We start from the raw sequence: 19,583 nt of genomic DNA, 5'->3' as shown, positions 1-19,583 counted from the left end.
TACTACTCATGAATTAAAAATGAACTCAGAGGTATAAAAAGAAACTGATCAACATGGGTATTGCAGAGCACCATGGCTGAAGGAGGATTCTAAAGCTCTGTGCCAGACACCATCCACGTATGCTCCCAAGGTTGTCTAGATTGGGAACAGTGGATGTTTTGCCTTTGTTTCGGGAGCTTGAACCTCCAAACATCCTCTACCAGCAAATCCTTATACCATGTTTTCTAATGCCAATGGCAAGCGAAAGGACAAATACTTGTCCGTCTTGCTGGTGGGAAGAGGTTGTGCTGCATCACTCTGGATAGAGTGTTTTCACATCACCAGGGCCACATTCCACATTATAGTACAACTGGTAAAGGAGGATATGCAGCCAGCAAGGAATTACGTACAGGCTCCTGTGCCAGTGGAGAAATGAGTGGCGATTGCTCTGCATAGGCTGACATCCTCAGCTGAGTACAGGGTAGTTGGCAATGTGTTTGGTTTGCATAAAACCACAGTTCATTGCTGTATTTATAAATTTGTCAACTCCCTTGTTCAGAGGCACTGCAACATGTACACATGTATGTCAGATGTAACTGAAGCAAAAAGCATTGCTCTGCATGTTGCTGAAAAGTTCAGGTTGCCCCAAGTAATGGGGATGATTGATGCTACCCACATTCCCATCAAAGCACCATGGCACTGTCTGTGAGATTACCTCAACAGGAAGTACTGGGCATCTTTCATTCTCCAAGCAGTAGTGGATGACACTGGCAGGTAAATTTCATGAATATTACTTTACTTGTGTATTAGAGGTGTGTGTGTGTGTATACACACACACACACACACACACACACACACACACACACACACACACACACATCTTTGCACATCTGGATCCTGCAATTTTTGCCCATTCTTCTTGGCAAAATTGCTCAAGCTCTGTCAAGTTAGATGGGGACCGTTGGTGAACAGCAATTTTCAAGTCTTGCCACAAATTCTCAATCAGATTGAGGTCTGGGCTTTGACTGGGCCATTCTAAGACATTCAGGTTCTTGTTTTTAAACCACTCCAGTGTAGCTTTGGCTGTGTGTTTAGGTTCATTGTCCTGCTGGAAGGTGAACCTCCGCCCCAGTCCCAGGTCTCTTGCAGACTGAAACAGGTTTTCCTCTAGAATTTCCCTGTATTTGGCTCCATCCATCTTGCCCTCAATCCTGACCAGTTTCCCAGTCCCTGTCGATGAAAAGCATCCCCATAACATGATGCTGCCACCACCACGCTTCACCGTGGGGATGGTGTTCTCAGGGTGATGAGCAGTGTTGGCTTTGCGCCACACATAGCGTTTTGCGCTAAGGCCAAAAAGTTCAATTTTGGTCAGACCAGAGAACCTTTTCCCACATGTTTGGTGTGTCTCCCACATGCCTTTTGGCAAAATCCAAACAGGATTTGATATGGGGTTTTTTCAGCAATGGCTTTCTTCTCGCCACTCTTCCATAAAGCCAAGCTTTGTGGAGCGTCCGGGTTATAGTTGTCCCATGGACGGTTTCTCCCATCTCTAGGCAGAGTCGCGGTTGTGCCATATTCTTTCCATTTTTTAATAATGGATTTAACGGTGCTCCGGGGGATGTTCAAAGTTTGGGATATGTTTTTATAACCCAACCCTGATTGGTGCTTCTCCAGAACTTTATCCCGGACTTGTTTTGATAGCTCCTTGGTCTTTATGATGCTGTTTCTTTAGATATGCTCTCTAACAAACTCTGGGGCTTTCCAGAAACAGGTGTATTTAATCTGAGATCATGTGACACTTTAATTGCACACAGGTGGACTCCATTCAACTAATTATGTGACTTCTGAAGGCAATTGGTTGCACCAGAGCTTATTTAGGGGTGTCACAGCAAAGGGGGTAAATACTTACGCAATCAAGACTTTTCAGTTTTTTATTTGTAAATAATTTTGAAAAATATATAGATTTTTTTCCCCACTTCGACATTATGGACTATTTTGTGTAGATCAGTGACAAAAATCCTAATTAAATCCATTTTAATTTCAGGTTGTAACACTACAAAATGTGGAAAAGTCCAAGGGGGGTGAATACTTATGCAAGGCACTGTATGTATGTGTGTATATATATATATATATATATATATATATATATATATATATATATATATATATATATATATATATATTAACTTCACTAAAACGAACCCCCATGGGACCTGGAGAAATGTTTGTTATATCAAAGTGTTCACTATAATACTAGGATTTGGCATTTTTCTGTATCAGAATAATGACAAAACGGCAAATTTGACTTGAACATCAAAATATAGTACTTTTATGAAGATTCCTTCACATTGATCAACATTTAAACGGTATTGTGACAAGGGACTCGTGTCACATGTGTGGGTAACCGCATTGCAAGACAGAGAGACATGGGAGTTGAAATGTCGGCATAGGCGCGCAGGATTTATTAAACACAAAACAGAAAGTAAACATAAACGGGTCATGTGACGCTACCAACGATGGTAACGAACAGAGGACACAATACAGAAGACAGGCAGGTCAGCAACTCTCAATTGAGCGCCCGTCTGTAAACAATCATTTGATCAAATAATAATATAACACCAAAAAGCACACAAAACAAACCCGTTTCCACATATAAATTACACCAACACTAATTTCCCCATGTGCAGGGCAATCGCCCTGCTACAGGTATGTTTAAAAGAAAACAGTAAAGAAATGAAAAAAGGAAAGAATGTACACGTACATGCTAAATACAGTAATTACATGTCCTTTCTCTTGAAAAAACTATCCAGCGTAAATTGCTCCTCACGCCCGTTGTCTGGTTGCAGTTTGTGTGAAGATGACGAACAGGCAACTATTGCATTCGTCATGCATGATTCGTACTACAATAGGTCATCTTTGAATTAGCGTTATCTTTGAATTAATCAACCATGGTCTTTGTTTTCACTGAGAGAATGACACACTTGGCACTGGAGAAAGTTCAGTGTCAGTTATTATTATTATTATTATTTATTTCTTAGCAGACGCCCTTATCCAGGGCGACATACAATTGTTACAATATATCACATTATACATTATTTCACATTATACAGTTATCACATTATTTTTACATACAATTACCCATTTATACAGTTGGGTTTTTAATGGAGCAATCTAGGTAAAGTACCTTGCTCAAGGGTACAACAGCAGTGTCCTCCACTGGGGATTGAACCCACAACCCTCCGGTCAAGAGTCCAGAGCCCTAACCACTACTCCACACTGCTGCCCACAGTCAGTACTGAGATCATTGTAAAATCAGTTCTTGCTGTTGGTATCGTTAAAAACGGGTGTTCGTTATAAGCAGGGTTCGTTATAGTGAAGTTAGCCTGTATATATAATCTTGTGTTTACATAGGTCTTGACAACATATCTGTAAGGAATATAGTATATTATGACTTTTATTGTAAAGTACCTTATGAAGTCACAAATCCATAATGTGTCAAAATACAGCTATTTAAATCATTTTGTCATGGCTTGTTCCTTTATTTCAAAGCTTTAGCGACATCTTGTGTGACATATGCCACGATCTGCGTTCAGGTCTTCAGGATTGTATATGCCTGGACGGTGCATAGATTCTCCCCTGATGGAGGGGGTGTCTTGGCTTCTGCCAGGAGAGGCAACAACTGGGTCAGTGCCAACGTCAACCGTAGGTGTGCTGCATGTTAAAATATATAGCAATATGCAATATCAATCGTCAATTTGACATGCCTGTATACAGTTCATTTAAGCCCAAGAGACAACATAAATAAATACAAATAAAAATCGAGCCTCATCACCCATCTGCCACATCAGATTGTGAATATGCATCTCATCCACCGATTCCTCATCCTCAGTATCCTCCTCTGGCTGCTCCACATCCGTGGCACCTGAATCCGGGTGTTCGCTCACCTGTTCAGTTTGCGGTTGTGTCGCTCTCCTTGAGGAGGTTGTGGCTCCTGAAGTGGTAGCACTGGTGGAGTGTTCATTAATAAAATGAAAAGTATCACAATTACTTAAATCTGTTCGTGTTGACTCAAAACTTTATTTAGTCACTCTACGACTGGCGAAAGATAACGTTGGTTTATTGGAGTTCACAAAGAAAACTTTTTCACCTTGATATAGTATCCTTTTCACTTTTTTGTTTAATTATTGTCCAACACACACACCTAAAGTTTGTTTTTGTTTTTCTCTCTTGTTCTAAATGTATTGAATGCAACTGTTCATTTTAAGCTACATTTTTCCACAACAGTACTCACACACTTTTGGTCACCATCACAACTGTTGCAATAAACTGAGGTTAGCGCTGCTCTTCACTTGAAAGCATAGCATCAGCTGACAAGGGATCAGCTGACATCTCATCATGTGAACTCCCAAAATGACAAGCGCCTATGTGTACATATTTTACGATAGGAAATACTATTATGTATTACATATTACACTGCGATAATAGTACAAAAACATTTACTGAATGATAAAATAGTCTTAATATTTTTAAATAAAAGTAGACGGCGCAGCTATCATTTTAGACATGGATTGTGCCGGTCGCTGGCTTATTTTGAAAACCCTGGTTGAGTGTGTATTCTGAATAACAGAGCATGTTCATTTTTACGGGCTGATTAATTATCAACCACTAGACAGAGTACAGTACAGACATAAGTTTTAAGTTTTCAGACATTCCCTTATTCTAACACGGTTATTTTAAACTGTGGCACTCTAAACATAAATCATTGCACCGTTAACTTCCTATAAAACCCACCCTTCGATTTAAACTGCCTGTTGTGATTTAAATAATAATAAGCCGCGCTTGAAGATAATCGGGGTTTGAGCAAAAACTGCATTGCGAGGTAAATAAAATAAATGAAAATTCAGTTAACAGTACCAGCCTGTCCACCCAGTATGGCATACCACAGAAGACTAACTCACAAACATGTCTGCGGTCAACACGAGATATATTTAATGTGTTGTATCTGTGTAGCTTAAATATTCTAGATATATGCAACACTGTCTACTCCTCTGTACTGTTTCCGTACTATTCTCCGCCTGCAGCTACCAGCTAGTTCACTGTTCTGCTGCAGAGTGGAGCCAGTGACGTCACAGCTGAAGCAGTTCCTTGGAAAAAAAACGGAGAGGAAAAATCGAGGTGAGAACAATTATCCTTTTTTTGTACGTTATGCATATGCCGAGGTCTGTTATTTGTGTTTTATTTTATTTTACAATGTTTGGTAATGCGCTGTGCCATTTATAAATGCACGCTATATAAATTATTTAATATTAAAAAGAAAAAAACCGCGATACTATCATCAGCATTCAGTGCTTTTGAGAAAATGGTGATAAGGTAGCTATGTTCACTCATTTTTATTCCCGTTGCTTGCTCAAGTCTCTCTACATTGCAGTGCTATGGTGCTTATCTATTTAAATTCCAATAATATGTGTATTTATTTATTTATTGATTGATTGATTTATTGATTATGTGCATATTGGTATTTGGATGGTGAGTATATTTTAAATATCAACGTTCTGTAATAACGGTGTCTAAAACAGTGGATATTCATAGAAAATAATAATAATTATAAAAAAAAATATGCTGATAGACCAAATGCATTTTTTCTTCACACCCAATGATTATATTTAGTCAATTTTCCTAATTGAAACCTACTTGTAGAAGGATGACACGTGAAAGTGTTCTTTAATCAATGACCCGCCAAGGAAGCTTAACACAGGTAAGGCGGCTTAGATTTTCCTGTTGTCACCAGTATCTCAAACTGAAGCGGGCAGCTGTTTTGAGACGTACGGTCGCTTCAGTTGTGTATCAATGTAAGTAACCGTATGAATTAATCTGATTTAATTCAGACCAGTACGTGACTAATAGGGAAGGTTCATCACTACATGTATATTATAAACAGGCCTGTAGAGGACAAAGGGGTTAGGAAATGTCACAAGGCAATAAGATTTGTTTTTCATATTTATTACAAGAAAAAATCAGGGAACGGAAAACTATATATGGTATATAATGTGACATGCCGCGTATCTGGTAATTGGCAGGTTTGATATGATTTGACCCTAAAGAACATTATAGTGTGCTGCTTCGGAATTGTACTTCAAAAGCCTAAACGCTAGTTCATTCTATCTGTCTGTCAGTCTATCTATCTGTCTGGCTGGCTGTCCCTCTATGTGTAGAATGTTATGAAATGTCATGTTATCAATATTTAAACAACTGTAAAAGGTTTATGTACACAATTCATTCTGATTATTATTTATTTATTTATTTATTTGTATTTTGATCTTTATTATTATTATCGTCACAGTGTTTAAAATGGGACTTGTCAGTACATTACTGTGACCATTAAAACCCTAAGCCACCACTGTCATTTCAAGTCATTTCACTTAGTCCATGTCGTTTGAACATGATTTGTCTAAATGGATTACCCTTTTCACATTTCTGTGTGAATGGAAATTTGCTTGGCCTCGATTTGAAACAAGTGCAAAAGAAGAGGCACGTTTTCAGAAGGGAATAGAGCAGCTGTACTCTATCTGTATAAAACTAACAAGAAACAATAAATCCACTGGATGGAGCAGTTCTATGTTGGTTCTGGTGAGTTCTTGCGAGTTTTATACCAATACATTATTTGTATGTTACTAAACTCTTAACAAGCAACTCCTAAAGATCATTTGGGATTGTGTACATTTGGTTCCGAGTGTAACAGGGTGGAGGCTGGGGGCGAACTGGTGACCCCGCGCACCACAAGTGAACGTCTTAACGACAGTGAAAAAGAGCCAGGCTCGTCTGCATTCATGGTTTTAGAGCTTTTATCCTCATCTCATCTCACCCACAGAGGACAGGAAAGACTCCGGAATGGCAGTGCATCACACAACACTGCCCGTTAACTAGCATTAACATTTTTATTTCCTTTCATTAAAATAAAATGTGATATAGCAGACCAACAGTCCTCGATACTTATAATTCTTTTACATAAGAAAAAGAACATAAGAAAGTTTACAAACGAGAGGAGGCCATTCAGCCCATCTTGCTCGTTGTTAGTAGCTTATTGATCCCAGAATCTCATCAAGCAGCTTCTTGAAGGATCCCAGGGTGTCAGCTTCAACAGCATTACTGGGGAGTCATCAAATTACGTCATCAAATTACTTGCCAGCATTTATCTTCACTTTCTCATCACAGTCGAATTGTGCACACCACACACAAGCGCACACTGCTCTGTAATGATTCAACTTCAGTCTGTGCTTGTCATTCTCTTGCGTTAACCAGATTAATTAGTGTTTAAGAAAAATTTCAACCCAGCAACCTACACATAGAAAATCCATAGAGTATCAATAAAAAATGTATCTTCGGTACAAATAACGTTGGTCCTGCAAGTAATCATTGGATGGAATAAATACTGTCACAAAATAATCTGGCTGTACTTCAGGTATGGTGGAAACCAAGAGAATTTCAGTCTTGAGGTTGAAACCCATATAACCTTTCGCTATAAAGAAAATATCTGTTAATAATCAAAGAAAAAGGTTTGTACAACCTTCCAAGAACAGTTCCTTTTTTTGTGGGGTCCCGTCTTAGTCTCGTTAGAAGCACTGTGCAAGAATATAATTATAATGTACTATCAGAAATATTGATTTTAATAGAACAATGTGACGTGGCAGAGCAGGGAAGTAGCTCTCCACATGGCATTTAAACGGTTAACCAGTCTAATCAGTTGATCATTTCTTTTTGGGTGGGGGGTTGGTAACAGTTGCCAAGGTTTGGTCTTTTTTCTGCATTAATTGATTGATCAGTGAGAAAAAGAAAGGTTTACACCAATGAATTAAGAACATTTGGCTGTGGGCGGATGTCTCCAGATTATGCAGTGCCAATTATCATGGCATCTTTACTTGTGACAGATCTTGCAGTACATTACTTAATCTTTGAGACCTCAGACAGTAGGGGGTATTAGATATAACACACAGGGCCTTGAAAGCATACCTGACCGGTAACTGCAGTTTTGCAGTATGTAAATGAAGATGCAGACTGTAGATTTCTACTTTCCTAACCTGTTTAACAAAAGTAATAAATCTGGTAAAAAAAAAAAAAAAAAAAAGGAAACACAGTTTGTAATTCATAGAGATGCAACAAATAATTGATTCATCCATTATTGATATGCATGGCTTTTATTTTTCAAGCTTAAATCAAACTTTTATTGATCTACTATATATATATATATATATATAGTGCCGTGAAAAAGTATTTGCCCCCTGTCTGATTTTCTGCATTTTTGCATATTTTTGACAATGAATGTTATCAGATCTTCAACCAAAACCTAATATTAGATAAAAGGGACCCTGAATGAACAAATAACACAACAATTTTATACATATTTCATTTATTTATTAAAGAAAGTTATGCAACACCCAATGTCCCTGTGTGAAAAAGTAATCGCCCCCTTAGACTCAATAACTGGTTACGCCACCTTTAGCAGCAATAACTGCAAACAAACGCTTCCTGTAGTTATTGATTAGTCTTTCACAGTGCTGTGGAGGAATTTTGGCCCACTCCTCCATGCAGAACTGCTTCAACTCAGTGACATTTGTGGGTTTTCGAGCATGAACTGCTCGTTTCAGGTCCTGCCACAACATCTCAATGGAGTTTAGGTCTGGACTTTGACTAGGCCATTCCAAAACTTTACATTTCTTGTTCTTCAACCATTCTGATGTAGAATTGCTTGTGTGTTTCGGATCACTGTCTTCCTGCATGACCCAGCTGCGCTTCACCTTCAGCTCACGGACGGATGGCCTGACATTCTCCTGTAGAATTCTCTGGTACAGAGCAGAATTCATGGTTCCTTCAATGATGGCAAGGCATCCAGGTCCTGATGCAGCAAAGCATCCCCAAACCATGACACTACCACCACCATGCTTGACCGTTGGTATGAGGTTCTTACTGTGGAATGCAGTGTTTGGTTTTCACCAGACATAACGGGGTCCATGTTGGCCAGAAAGTTCCACTTTTGATATCTGTCCATAGAACATTGTTCCAGAACTCTTGAGGATCATCCAGGTGCTTTTTGGCAAACTTGAGAGGAGCATTCATGTTCTTCTTAGTGAGCAGTGGTTTCCGCCTTGCTACTCTGCCATGAATCCCATTTTTGCCCAGTGTCTTTCTGATGGTGGAGTCATGAACACTGACCTTAGCCGAGGCTAGAGAGGCCTGCAGATCTCTGGATGTTGTTCTAGGGTTCTTTGTGACTTCCTGGACGATTTTACGCCTTGCTCTTGAAGAGATTTTGGCAGGACGGCCACTCCTGGGAAGATTCACTAGTCCCAAACGTTCTCCATTTGGACAATATGGCTCTGACTGTGGTTCGGTGGAGCCCCAGAGCCTTAGAAATGGCTTTGTAACCCTTTCCAGACTGATAGGCATCAATAACTTTTTTCCAGAGGTCTTCAGGAATTTCTTTTGTTCGTGGCATGATGTGCCTCTAGAACCTGTGTGCTGACAACTTCACTCTGATGGTAAGGGCCAAAGTTAGTCAGATTTATATTGTGCAGGGCTGGCCCAAATCAGGCCTGATTGTTAACCAAAGTACTCAAACAGCTGACCCTAATTATCCCTTTAACTGGGGGGGGGGGGGGGCAATAACTTTTTCACACCTGAAGATTGCATGTTTGATTACTTTGCACACCAAACAGACTCCCTCCATATACTACTACAACCCACAAAAAAATCTGACCAAATACAATGTGAAAAATGTGCAAAAATGCAGAAAATCAGACAGGGGGCAAATACTTTTTCACGGCACTGTGTATATATATATATATATATATATATAATGAGTCAATTATGTGATCAACCGTACTGTCTAATCAACTGTATGCACCTGTAATCACGTGATGTATTACGTGTGGTGTATTATGCACACAGCTTCTGCTGCTAAAACAGCTATGAGATTTAACTGCCAAAAAAAAAGGACCAGCAGGCTTAGGCAAATTAAAGTTACAGAATTATTCAGATCACCAAAATCTTAGATGGAGCATTGTGTGCTTTAAATTGTTGCAGTTAAGCAAATTAAAACAGTGACCTCATGCTTGATTTTTCTTCTATTTTGTCAGTAAGGGCTGGAGATCCTGTCTGTTACTGAAAAGTGCATGTTATTACAATGCCTTAACAGCAGGTATCAAAGTATAGAAACATTTTACTGAATTTTTGAAGTTTAATTATTCCTAAAGTTCTGTAATGTGTTTACTGAATTGCATTAATTTAATGATTTGTAAAGCTTTTTAATTTTGTATGCTTAATGTGATAGAATAGGTTACTAGCTACAGTGGCTCTCAAAAGTATTCACCCCCCTTGGACTTTTCCACATTTTATTGTGTTACAACATGGAATCAAAATGGATTTAATTAGGAGTTTTTGCCACTGATCAACACAAAAAAGTCCATAATGTCAAAGTGAAAAATAAAATCTACAAATTGTTCTGAATTAATTACAAATACAAAACAGAAAATAATTGAATACATAAGTATTCACCCCCTTGAGTCAATATTTGGTAGAGGCACCTTTGGGAGCAATTACAGCCATGAGTCTATTTGGGTAAGTCTCTACCAGCTTTGCACATCTGGACACTGCAATTTTTGCCCATTCTTCTTTGCAAAATTGCTCAAGCTCCGTCAAGTTGGATGGGGACCTTTGGTGAACAGCAATTTTCAACTCTTTCCACATATCCTCAATTGGATTGAGGTCCGGGCTTTGACTGGGCCACTCCAGGACATTGACCTTTTTGTTTTTAAGCCACTCCAGTGTGGCTTTGGCTGTATGTTTGGGGTCATTGGCCTGCTGGAAGATGAATCTTCTCCCAAGTCCCAGGTCTCTTGCAGACTTCAGCAGGTTTTCCTCCAGGATTTCTCTGTACTTTACTGCATCCATTTTGCCCTCTTATCTTCACAAGCTTTCCAGGCCCTGATGCAGAGAAGCATCCCCATAGCATGATGCTGCCACCACCATGCTTCACGGTAGGGATGGTGTTCTCAGGATGATGTGCGGTGTTAGGCTTGCACCAAACATAGCGCTTAGTGTTGAGGCCAAAAAGCTCTATTTTGGTCTCATCAGACCATAGAATCTTCTTCCACTTGGTCTCAGAGTCTCCCACATGCCTTCTGGTAAACTCTAACCGAGATTTGATGTGAGTTTTTTTCAACAATGGCTTTCTTTTTGCCACTCTCCCATAAAGGCCAGTTTTGTGAAGCACCCGGGCTATTGCTGCCGTATGCAGTGTCTCCCAGCTCAGCCGTGGAAGACTGTAACTCCTTTAGAGTTGCCATAGGCCTCTTGGTGGCCTCCCTGACTAGTGCCCTTCTCGCACGGATACTCAGTTTTTGAGGACGTCCTGTTCTAGACAGATTCATAGTTGTGCCATATTCTCTCCATTTCTTAATAATGGACTTTACTGTGCTCCGGGGGATATACAATGCCTTGGAAATGTTCTTATATCCTACCCCTCATTGGTGCTTTTGAAGAACCTTATTCCGGATTTGTTTTGAATGTTCCTTCGTCTTCATGATGTAGTTTTTGTTAGGAAATGTACTAACCAACTGTGGGACCTCCCAGAGACAGGTGTATTTAACCTGAAATCATGTGAAATACCTTAATTGCACACAAGTGGACTCCATTCAACTAATTATGTGACTTCTAAAGACAATTGGTTGCACCAGAGCTTATTTAGGTGTGTCATAGCAAAGGGGTTGAATACTTATGCAATCAATTATTTTCTGTTTTATATTTGTAATTAATTTAGAACAATTTGTAGTTTTTATTTTTCACTTTGACATTATGGACTTTTTTGTGTTGATCAGTGGCAAAAACTCCTAATTAAATCCACTTTGATTCCATGTTGTAACACAATAATATGTGGAAAATTCCGAGGGGGGTAAATACTTTTGAGAGCGACTGTATATATCATCAGTAGGTACGCATCATACACATGGGAGGAGTCATATGCAAATATCATTATCATATAATAGACTTATCCCCCCCCCCCCCCGTAAATGCACCATTGGAGTGTTCAGTAGTAGTAAGTGCCACATTTTGCGGGGTTGTAACTACAGTTTTATGTGGTTGTGTTCTTTGTGGCATAACATTCTGATCGGTGATGGTAGTTTTTAATGTCATATATTCTTACTTGAGTGTAATCCATTTCTTGACTTTACTTAGTTTCATGAAGTCATAAATATCTGCGTTTAGCATATGAATAAGGCGACATCTTTTTTAAATCAATATTTGTATTTCTTTGTATTATGCTATGAGCTGCATGTTTCCAGCTGTATTTGAAGGCTTTTGCAAAGTCTACGCATTTTTTCTTTTCCTTCTTGCTTTTGTATAATAAAGTGTTCTCAGTGTATCGATTATTGTTGATTATTACCTGTCTGATTTTCTCCTGTAGGAAATTAGTTGCTGGGTGCATAGTGTCATAGTGTATTTAGGTAAGGATTCAGGTACCATTGTTATACTTTGGTTGCCTTGTGTCCTGATCAGTTTGTAAGCCATATGATAAATAATACAGGTATAGGAAATGGCTATGGAGACAGAAAACCAATTGTGGTATACTTATACCTGGTGGAGGTGTATATAGTTAATGTATGTTACACTTGCATATCCCTGGGGGAGGTGTATATAGTTAATGCATGTTACACTTGCATTTTTAGGTATATCTTGGTTATTGTGATCAAACTTGATATGGACAATACTTAGCTGAAATTCTTGAGGGTATTGGAATCTAGGTTATGGTGACCTAGTTTTTCGTTAGTTCTGACATGTTCAGCTGGGCTAATAAACAGTAAGTTAATAGAATGTGTGTCTCTTATCTGCTCAAACTGTGTGAAATCTCTTATATAATATGAGATACCCTACACATAGCATATTAACTTGTTATAAATCACACACTTTAAAATTGTACTCTGGAATAGCTTCAAAAGGATTTTTGTTTGTTTGTAAAACATAACTATGTACTGTAATATGTGATATTGCACATACAGTGCCGTCAAAAGGTATTTGCCCCCTGTCTGATTTTCTGCATTTGTGCATATTTTTGACACTGAATGTTATCAGATCTTCAACCAAAACCTAATATTAGATAAAAGGGACCCTGAGTGAACAAATAACACAAAAATGTGATACATATTCCATTTATTTATTAAAGAAAGTTATACAACACCCAATGCCCCTGTGTGAAAAATTAATCGCCCCTTTAGACTCAATAACTGGTTACGCCACCTTTAGCAGCAATAACTGCAACCAAACGCTTCCTGTAGTTATTGATTAGTCTCTCACAGCGCCGTGGAGGAATTTTGACCCACTCCTCCATGCAGAACTGCTTCAACTCAGTGACATTTGTGGGTTTGAGAATGAACTACTCGTTTCAGGTCCTGCTACAACATCTCAATGGGGTTTAGGTCTGGACTTTGACTAGGCCATTCCAAAACTTTACATTTCTTGTTCTTCAACCATTCTGATGTAGACTTGCTTGTGTGTTTCGGGTCATTGTCTTGCTGCATGACCCAGCTGCGCTTCAGCTTCAGCTCACGGACGGATGGCCTGACATTCTCCTGTAGAATTCTCTGATACAGAGCAGAATTCATGGTTCCTTCAATGATGGCAAGGCGTCCAGGTCCTGATGCAGCAAAGCATCCCCAAACCATGACACTACCACCAGCATGCTTGACCGTTGGTATGAGGTTCTTACTGTGGAATGCAGTGTTTGGTTTTCACCAGACATAACGGAGCCCATGTCGGCCAAACAGTTCCACTTTTGACTCATCTGTCCATAGAACATTGTTTCAGAACTCTTGAGGATCATCCAGGTGCTTTTTGGCAAACTTGAGACGAGCATTCATGTTCTTCTTAGTGAGCAATGGTTTCCGCCTTGCTACTCTGCCATGAATCCCATTTTTGCCCAGTGTCTTTCTGATGGTGGAGTCATGAACACTGACCTTAGCCGAGGCTAGAGAGGCCTGCAGATCCCTGGATGTTGTTCTAGGGTTCTTTTTGACTTCCTGGACGATTTTACGCCTTGCTCTTGGAGAGATTTTGGCAGGACGGCTGGCCCAAATCAGGCCTGGTTGTTAACCAAAGTACTCAAACAGCTGACCCTAATTATCCCTTTTAATTGGGCTGAGTTAACTAGGAGGGGGCAATAACTTTTTCACACCTGAAGATTGCGTGTTTGATTACCTTGCACACCAAACAAATGAAAGAAGCACCAAACTTTGGTGTCATTTTTTCTCTCAGACTCCCTCTGTATACTACTACAACCCACAAAAAAATCTGACCAAATACAATGTGAAAAATGTGCAAAAATGCAGAAAATCAGACGGGGCAAATACTTTTTCACGGCACTGTATATCTATCACTGAGATTTAGAATGAAGCCATTATCGTGTTTCATACAGTAAACGATGGATTATCTACCGGGATCTGTTTTCAGCGTTATCTGCGCTTTCTGGCAAGTTCTAAAGAATGGGAATCTGTGATGTACATTCCATATACAGTATTGTTTTCTCCATCGGGATTGGGTTTGTTTTCTGTCATAGGAAATTATAAAAACTGTGAGTCACTGATGTATGAATTGTTAAACTGGTATTAAACTGGCTGCTTTGTATTCAGACATGTGGTTGTGGTTGAAGAGTATTTGAGAAGGCAATCAGCAGCCCTATAGTTAAGGTACAGAGAAACAGGTCTAAGTGACAGATTGTTCATCTCATTGCATGTCTCTCCAACCTTCCATGTTTTCTAACTCTGCTACGATTTTAATAACATGTTACAGGTGTCAGTGTCATGAAACCCATTGTAGCCAACTTTTATCTCTGCACAGTTTTTTTTTTTTACCATGACTTGCTTTAAAGAGGCCAAAGCACAGAAATGTAAGGACTGTTTTGTAAAGGGCTATTATTTTTATGAACTAAATACAGTTCTTAGTTCATAAAACCTTTTTTAAATAAAATATTTCCTTAAACGCCCTTCAACTGATCAAATTGCTACACACCATGCAATAGAGTATCAATAGCGAAAAATATAGAAATCCTAATACTAGAACATCATTAACTCATTGCAATTATTATTCAATCAATTGCAGCTAACAAAATAGTTCCATAGATGTTCCCCACCATGGACCTCCATTCATTATACAGGTCTGAAATGTGCAGTTTTAAAAGAAACACAGGTTTTATTACTTTCAAGGCAAGTAAGCTGAGAACTTTCTTTGTGTATTACCAGAGGTCTGTTTTAAAATGTCTATTTCTTTCAAAACAGCACTTGAGACCTACCTAGCTAATGGATGTGCAAAATGGGTAAGATGTATGGAATTCCAGTCAATTCTCATTAAAATAAACTCTGATTAGAAACATTTTCTGATACTACGCAATTTATATTTATATTTTTTATAAGGTCCTGGCCAAATTCAGCAGTCGCTTATGGAAAATAATAATAATAATAATACGAGTTCACGTAATACAAATACAAACTGTTTGTGCAAATTATTTTGGAGCCCCCAGGGAAAAAAACTATGAATAAAAGGAATCGGCCTAATTCGAACAGTGTAAAAGATATATGGAAAGGTATTAACTTGCATCCGGGTTACCATCTCTGGTCTGTATTTTAGCTGTTTTGGGACTACTGATCCTATGCTGCATTTCAAATTGCCATAGTGCTCACGTATCAAAAGAATTTCCATGAAGCAGCGCAAAAAAAATGTGCGTTGAAGGCGGTGGATAATGCACCTCCGTGCAAGAAAAGGAAAGATGTTGCTGCGCATTTCAACTTTCCCGCAAATACTTTGTCAACCATTCTGGAAGACCGGAGTACAATAATACAGGCCTATGAACAGCAAACTGAATGCAAGTCATCAGCGTTTCCCATTTGCTCAGTACCCAGATCTTGAGGATGTCTTGGTTTTGTGGTTTAATAATTTGTATCTACTGTACATGTCCTTCCACATTCCAAATGTAAAACTTACATGCAAGATTCTGAGTGTGAGGATTCCTTTAGTTGAGTAAGTGCAAACTAATGATAAATCTGGATATTATTTTAAATGCTCTTAAGCGATGAGTAATAGAGTTATAGAAGTCATGCAGCAGCTGCACAATGATCTTTACACTTGTGATCAATGGATACACGATTTAATGCATTGTCTACAAGAGTAGTTACAGTTATTTTATTTTCAGTACAGTGCAATTTTATGTTAATTGTGCAATAAATTTGTGACAAGGTGTGATTGTATAAACAATATATTTGAGTGCAGTTTGGAAAAATTGGCAAGAGAGGGATGTACCAGATGGGCTGTGCAGGTTTTCTCTTTGTAACGCCTGTGCTTATTGAATGTAAAGGCAAGCCAGAGCTAATTAAGTTGTTCTTCTACACTGTGTGGGTGTTTTGTAGCTGTCACCAAGGCCTTTTTTTACAGGCTTTTTTCTGAAGTATTTTGGCGTTTTTTATTTCTCTCTGTTTTGTCACTTCATCAAAAAAATGCTGGATGCTGTGTAGCTTAAAGGTTAGAGATGAGGACTGGCCTGTCATTATCCTTTGTTCTCACATTCACTGAAAACTCACAGACCTGACTTCAAATAGGACTCTGCCAGTAATACTCAAAACCTTTTATTTTTTTAAAAGGCTGCAGATGTTTTGGCAGGTACATTACAAATAACCGTGCCCATTTGATCATTAAGATGGCCGCACAGTTCCTGAAGTTTCTGTCTTGGAATTAATATTGTAGAAATGTGAAATAAAGGCTAGCGCAGCACACCAAAGTTAATATATAAAAATAAGTATCTGTCAAGTCCTGTGCTTCAGTCTAAAAGCAGGACCAAATTGGGTGTCAGGTAACCTATTCTATGACACAATATCATCTACAGGTGTTTAAATTAAGAGTGCGAATATTTATGATTCTCACTCTGTCCATCTCTTTTTCTTCCAGGATGTAACAGAAAGAGATTGACTCGTCTCCATTAGCAAGCATCGACGGAACTGGACAGTATTACTTCCAGTCTGCTCCCCTTTAACCCCCCTTTTTTTAAAAAAAACAAAACAATACTAATAATTTGTGTTGCCGATGATTTCTCAGCATGTGGGCAATGGCCATGGTTTTCACTGGACTATCCTGATACCATGCTGCCTTGGTTCACAATGAGAGGAGCACTGCCCCCCTTGGAAAGTGCGCTGAGCAGCTGGCGTCTCGGTTGATCGTGAGTGAGGAATGGCCTCTTTGGACCTACCTTACCGCTGTCCGCGTTGCGGAGAACACAAACGTTTCCGGAGCCTGTCTTCCCTGAGAGCCCACCTGGAGTACAACCACACCTACGAGACCCTCTACGTCCTGTCTAAGTCCAACAGTGTGTGCGACGCCACCCTCGTCCCCTTGGTGTCTGATGGGCCCCTGCTGAGCCCTGTGGGCGGCCAAAAGGACGTCTTCGAGAGCACCTCTTTCAGCGCCAAGGAACACCGTTACCCCTTCGACCTGCCATGTGCTGATGACCTGGGCCTGACTGCAGCTGCTGCTCGCTACATACCCAATGTAGAGATTCCCCTGAGCGAGATTTTTGTCAAGAAAGGAATGACCTCCACCACTCCTCCCACTTCCACTCCCACCTCCACTGCCATCTCAGCAGCTACAGCTGCCGCAAACGCAGTGGAGGCCGCCTACGAGGAAGGGCTGGCCCGGCTGAAGGTGCGGGCCTTTGAGAAGCTGGAGCTGGACGAGCGGCTGGAAAAGCTCTCGGAGGAGGTTGAGCAGAAGATTACGGCCCGCGTGGGCCGTCTGCAGGTGGAGTTGGAGAAGAGGAGCTCGGAGCTGGAGAAGGCCAAGCAGGAGAGTGTGCGGCTCGGCCAGGAGAAGCAGGATCTGGAGGACAAGGCATCCGAGCTCTCCCGCCAAGTGGACGTCTCTGTCGAGATGCTGGCCAACCTCAAGCAGGACCTGGTTTCCAAGGAGCAGGAGCTCAACAGGAAGCAGCAGTGAGTTGACAATTAACAATTGAGCTCATCCATCCCAAGTATGTTCTCACGAGTAAGTAGGGGTTGGCCGATAACATATGTCAAGATATACAACCCTTCCTAGAGTATTTATAGTTCCTATAAGAGCAATAAGAGCAATTAATAAAATACAGACGGAAATGAAATATCTAATTATTGGAGCCCAGATATATTCTAGCAGGTTTTGTTGTTATTAATAGATTTCTAAACAATTAACACAAATTAAATTGCCACAACAACCAATCATACAATAATCAAAAGGTTGCATACTGTACGTCTATTGATTTTATAACCTCGACATCAATAGACATGCTGTATGGATTACTGCAGTGAAGTAGCACTATCATTATTTATTGTGCTTGTGTTATGGTACTGTACTTCATTTGTTATGAGTCACTGTAATATGACCTGGGAGAAACTAGGACAAAGAACAATGCATTGTGTTTTTTGCATTTAGAATATGCAATGGTGTCTCTAGGAATGCAAGATGCACTATCAAAGATGAGGTTTGCACTAAAGCAGTTCAAATGAGGTTAGTGTCTGAGGCAATATTTCCTTTTAAAACCATATAATTATCATTAGACATAAGGCTACACAAGGCTTTTAAAAGACCCATTTCAGAGTCATAACGATGCTTCTGTTGATGCACTTGTAGCCGCAGGCAGTGTTTGCTTATTTTAAGATGCTTGTTCAGGATAGCTCTTCTGAGTACCGCTTTGCAATGCCCACCCCCGGCTGAAGCAAGGAAGAACAGGACTTCTCCCTAACCCATGGGCAGGATTTGAGACCGAAATGTGTATATGTGTGTGTGTGTGTGTGTGTGTGTGTGTGTGTGTGTGTGTGTGTGTGTGTGTGTGAAGGGGCAAGTAGTTTTTAAGACGATGAAGACAGGAAATGTTCCATTCACACGATGCAGTGCTCACGCATTTTACTGAATACAGCCAGCTCTGCTGTCAGTTCCTCCTTACAAATACCGTAGTTTTCGCAGATCAAATCCAAATGAGACTCCTTGACACTTTTAGAAGATATTGTTTAGTGCAGTCAGTGCTTCCATATCATTCTCCTTCAATTTTTCTTTTATTTAATTTGCAGTTTTATCCAAAACTCTGTTCGGCACAAATCTTGAACCGCTTCAGTTCAACTTTTTCATGAATAAATCTTTGCCTTGGCAACTGTGGGCCTTGATAGTTATTCTGTGCGCAGATGTCACTTGCATACCTCCACAATGGCAAGAAAAAACTTCAGTTTTCGTTGACACTATTGTTTCCACAGTAGCGCAAGCCATGTCCTTGACAGAAGCATAGTTGAGGATGGAGGACTGCAAAGCTTTAGAAAGCATGTTGCACTGTATTAGAACTCACCGCAACAGGAGGCAAGGGAACAGAAAGTGAAAGTTGGTAATCGATGCCATTATACCATTGGCTTGACCGCTCCGTCCCGCATCATTATGCCATTGGCTTGACCGCCCCGTCCAGCATCATTATGCCATTGGCTTGACCGCCCCGTCCAGCATCATTATACCATTGGCTTGACCGCCCAGTCCAGCATCCTTATACCATTGGCTTG

At 39.9% G+C, this 19,583-nt stretch overlaps 1 protein-coding gene across 3 annotated transcripts in view; it reads left to right on the top strand.

Moving 5' to 3' along the window:
• The first annotated feature begins 5,044 nt into the window (after positions 1 to 5,044).
• Positions 5,045 to 19,583, top strand: part of LOC117408324 (F-box only protein 41-like) — a 74,027-nt gene continuing 59,488 nt past the window's right edge. The window contains exons 1-2 of one of the 3 annotated variants that reach the window (XM_059004338.1): positions 5,045 to 5,157; positions 16,963 to 17,999. In XM_059004338.1, coding sequence (XP_058860321.1) covers positions 17,242 to 17,999 — 758 coding nt within the window. In that variant the 5' untranslated portion in view covers positions 5,045 to 5,157; positions 16,963 to 17,241. The other 2 variants (XM_059004344.1, XM_034013220.3) reach the window with 2 other exon arrangements.

Source organism: Acipenser ruthenus, chromosome 2 (assembly GCF_902713425.1).
Source record: "Acipenser ruthenus chromosome 2, fAciRut3.2 maternal haplotype, whole genome shotgun sequence".
NCBI lineage: Eukaryota > Metazoa > Chordata > Actinopteri > Acipenseriformes > Acipenseridae > Acipenser > Acipenser ruthenus.
Note: the sequence above shows the minus strand (reverse complement) of the source record. Positions and strands in the feature narration are given on the sequence as shown.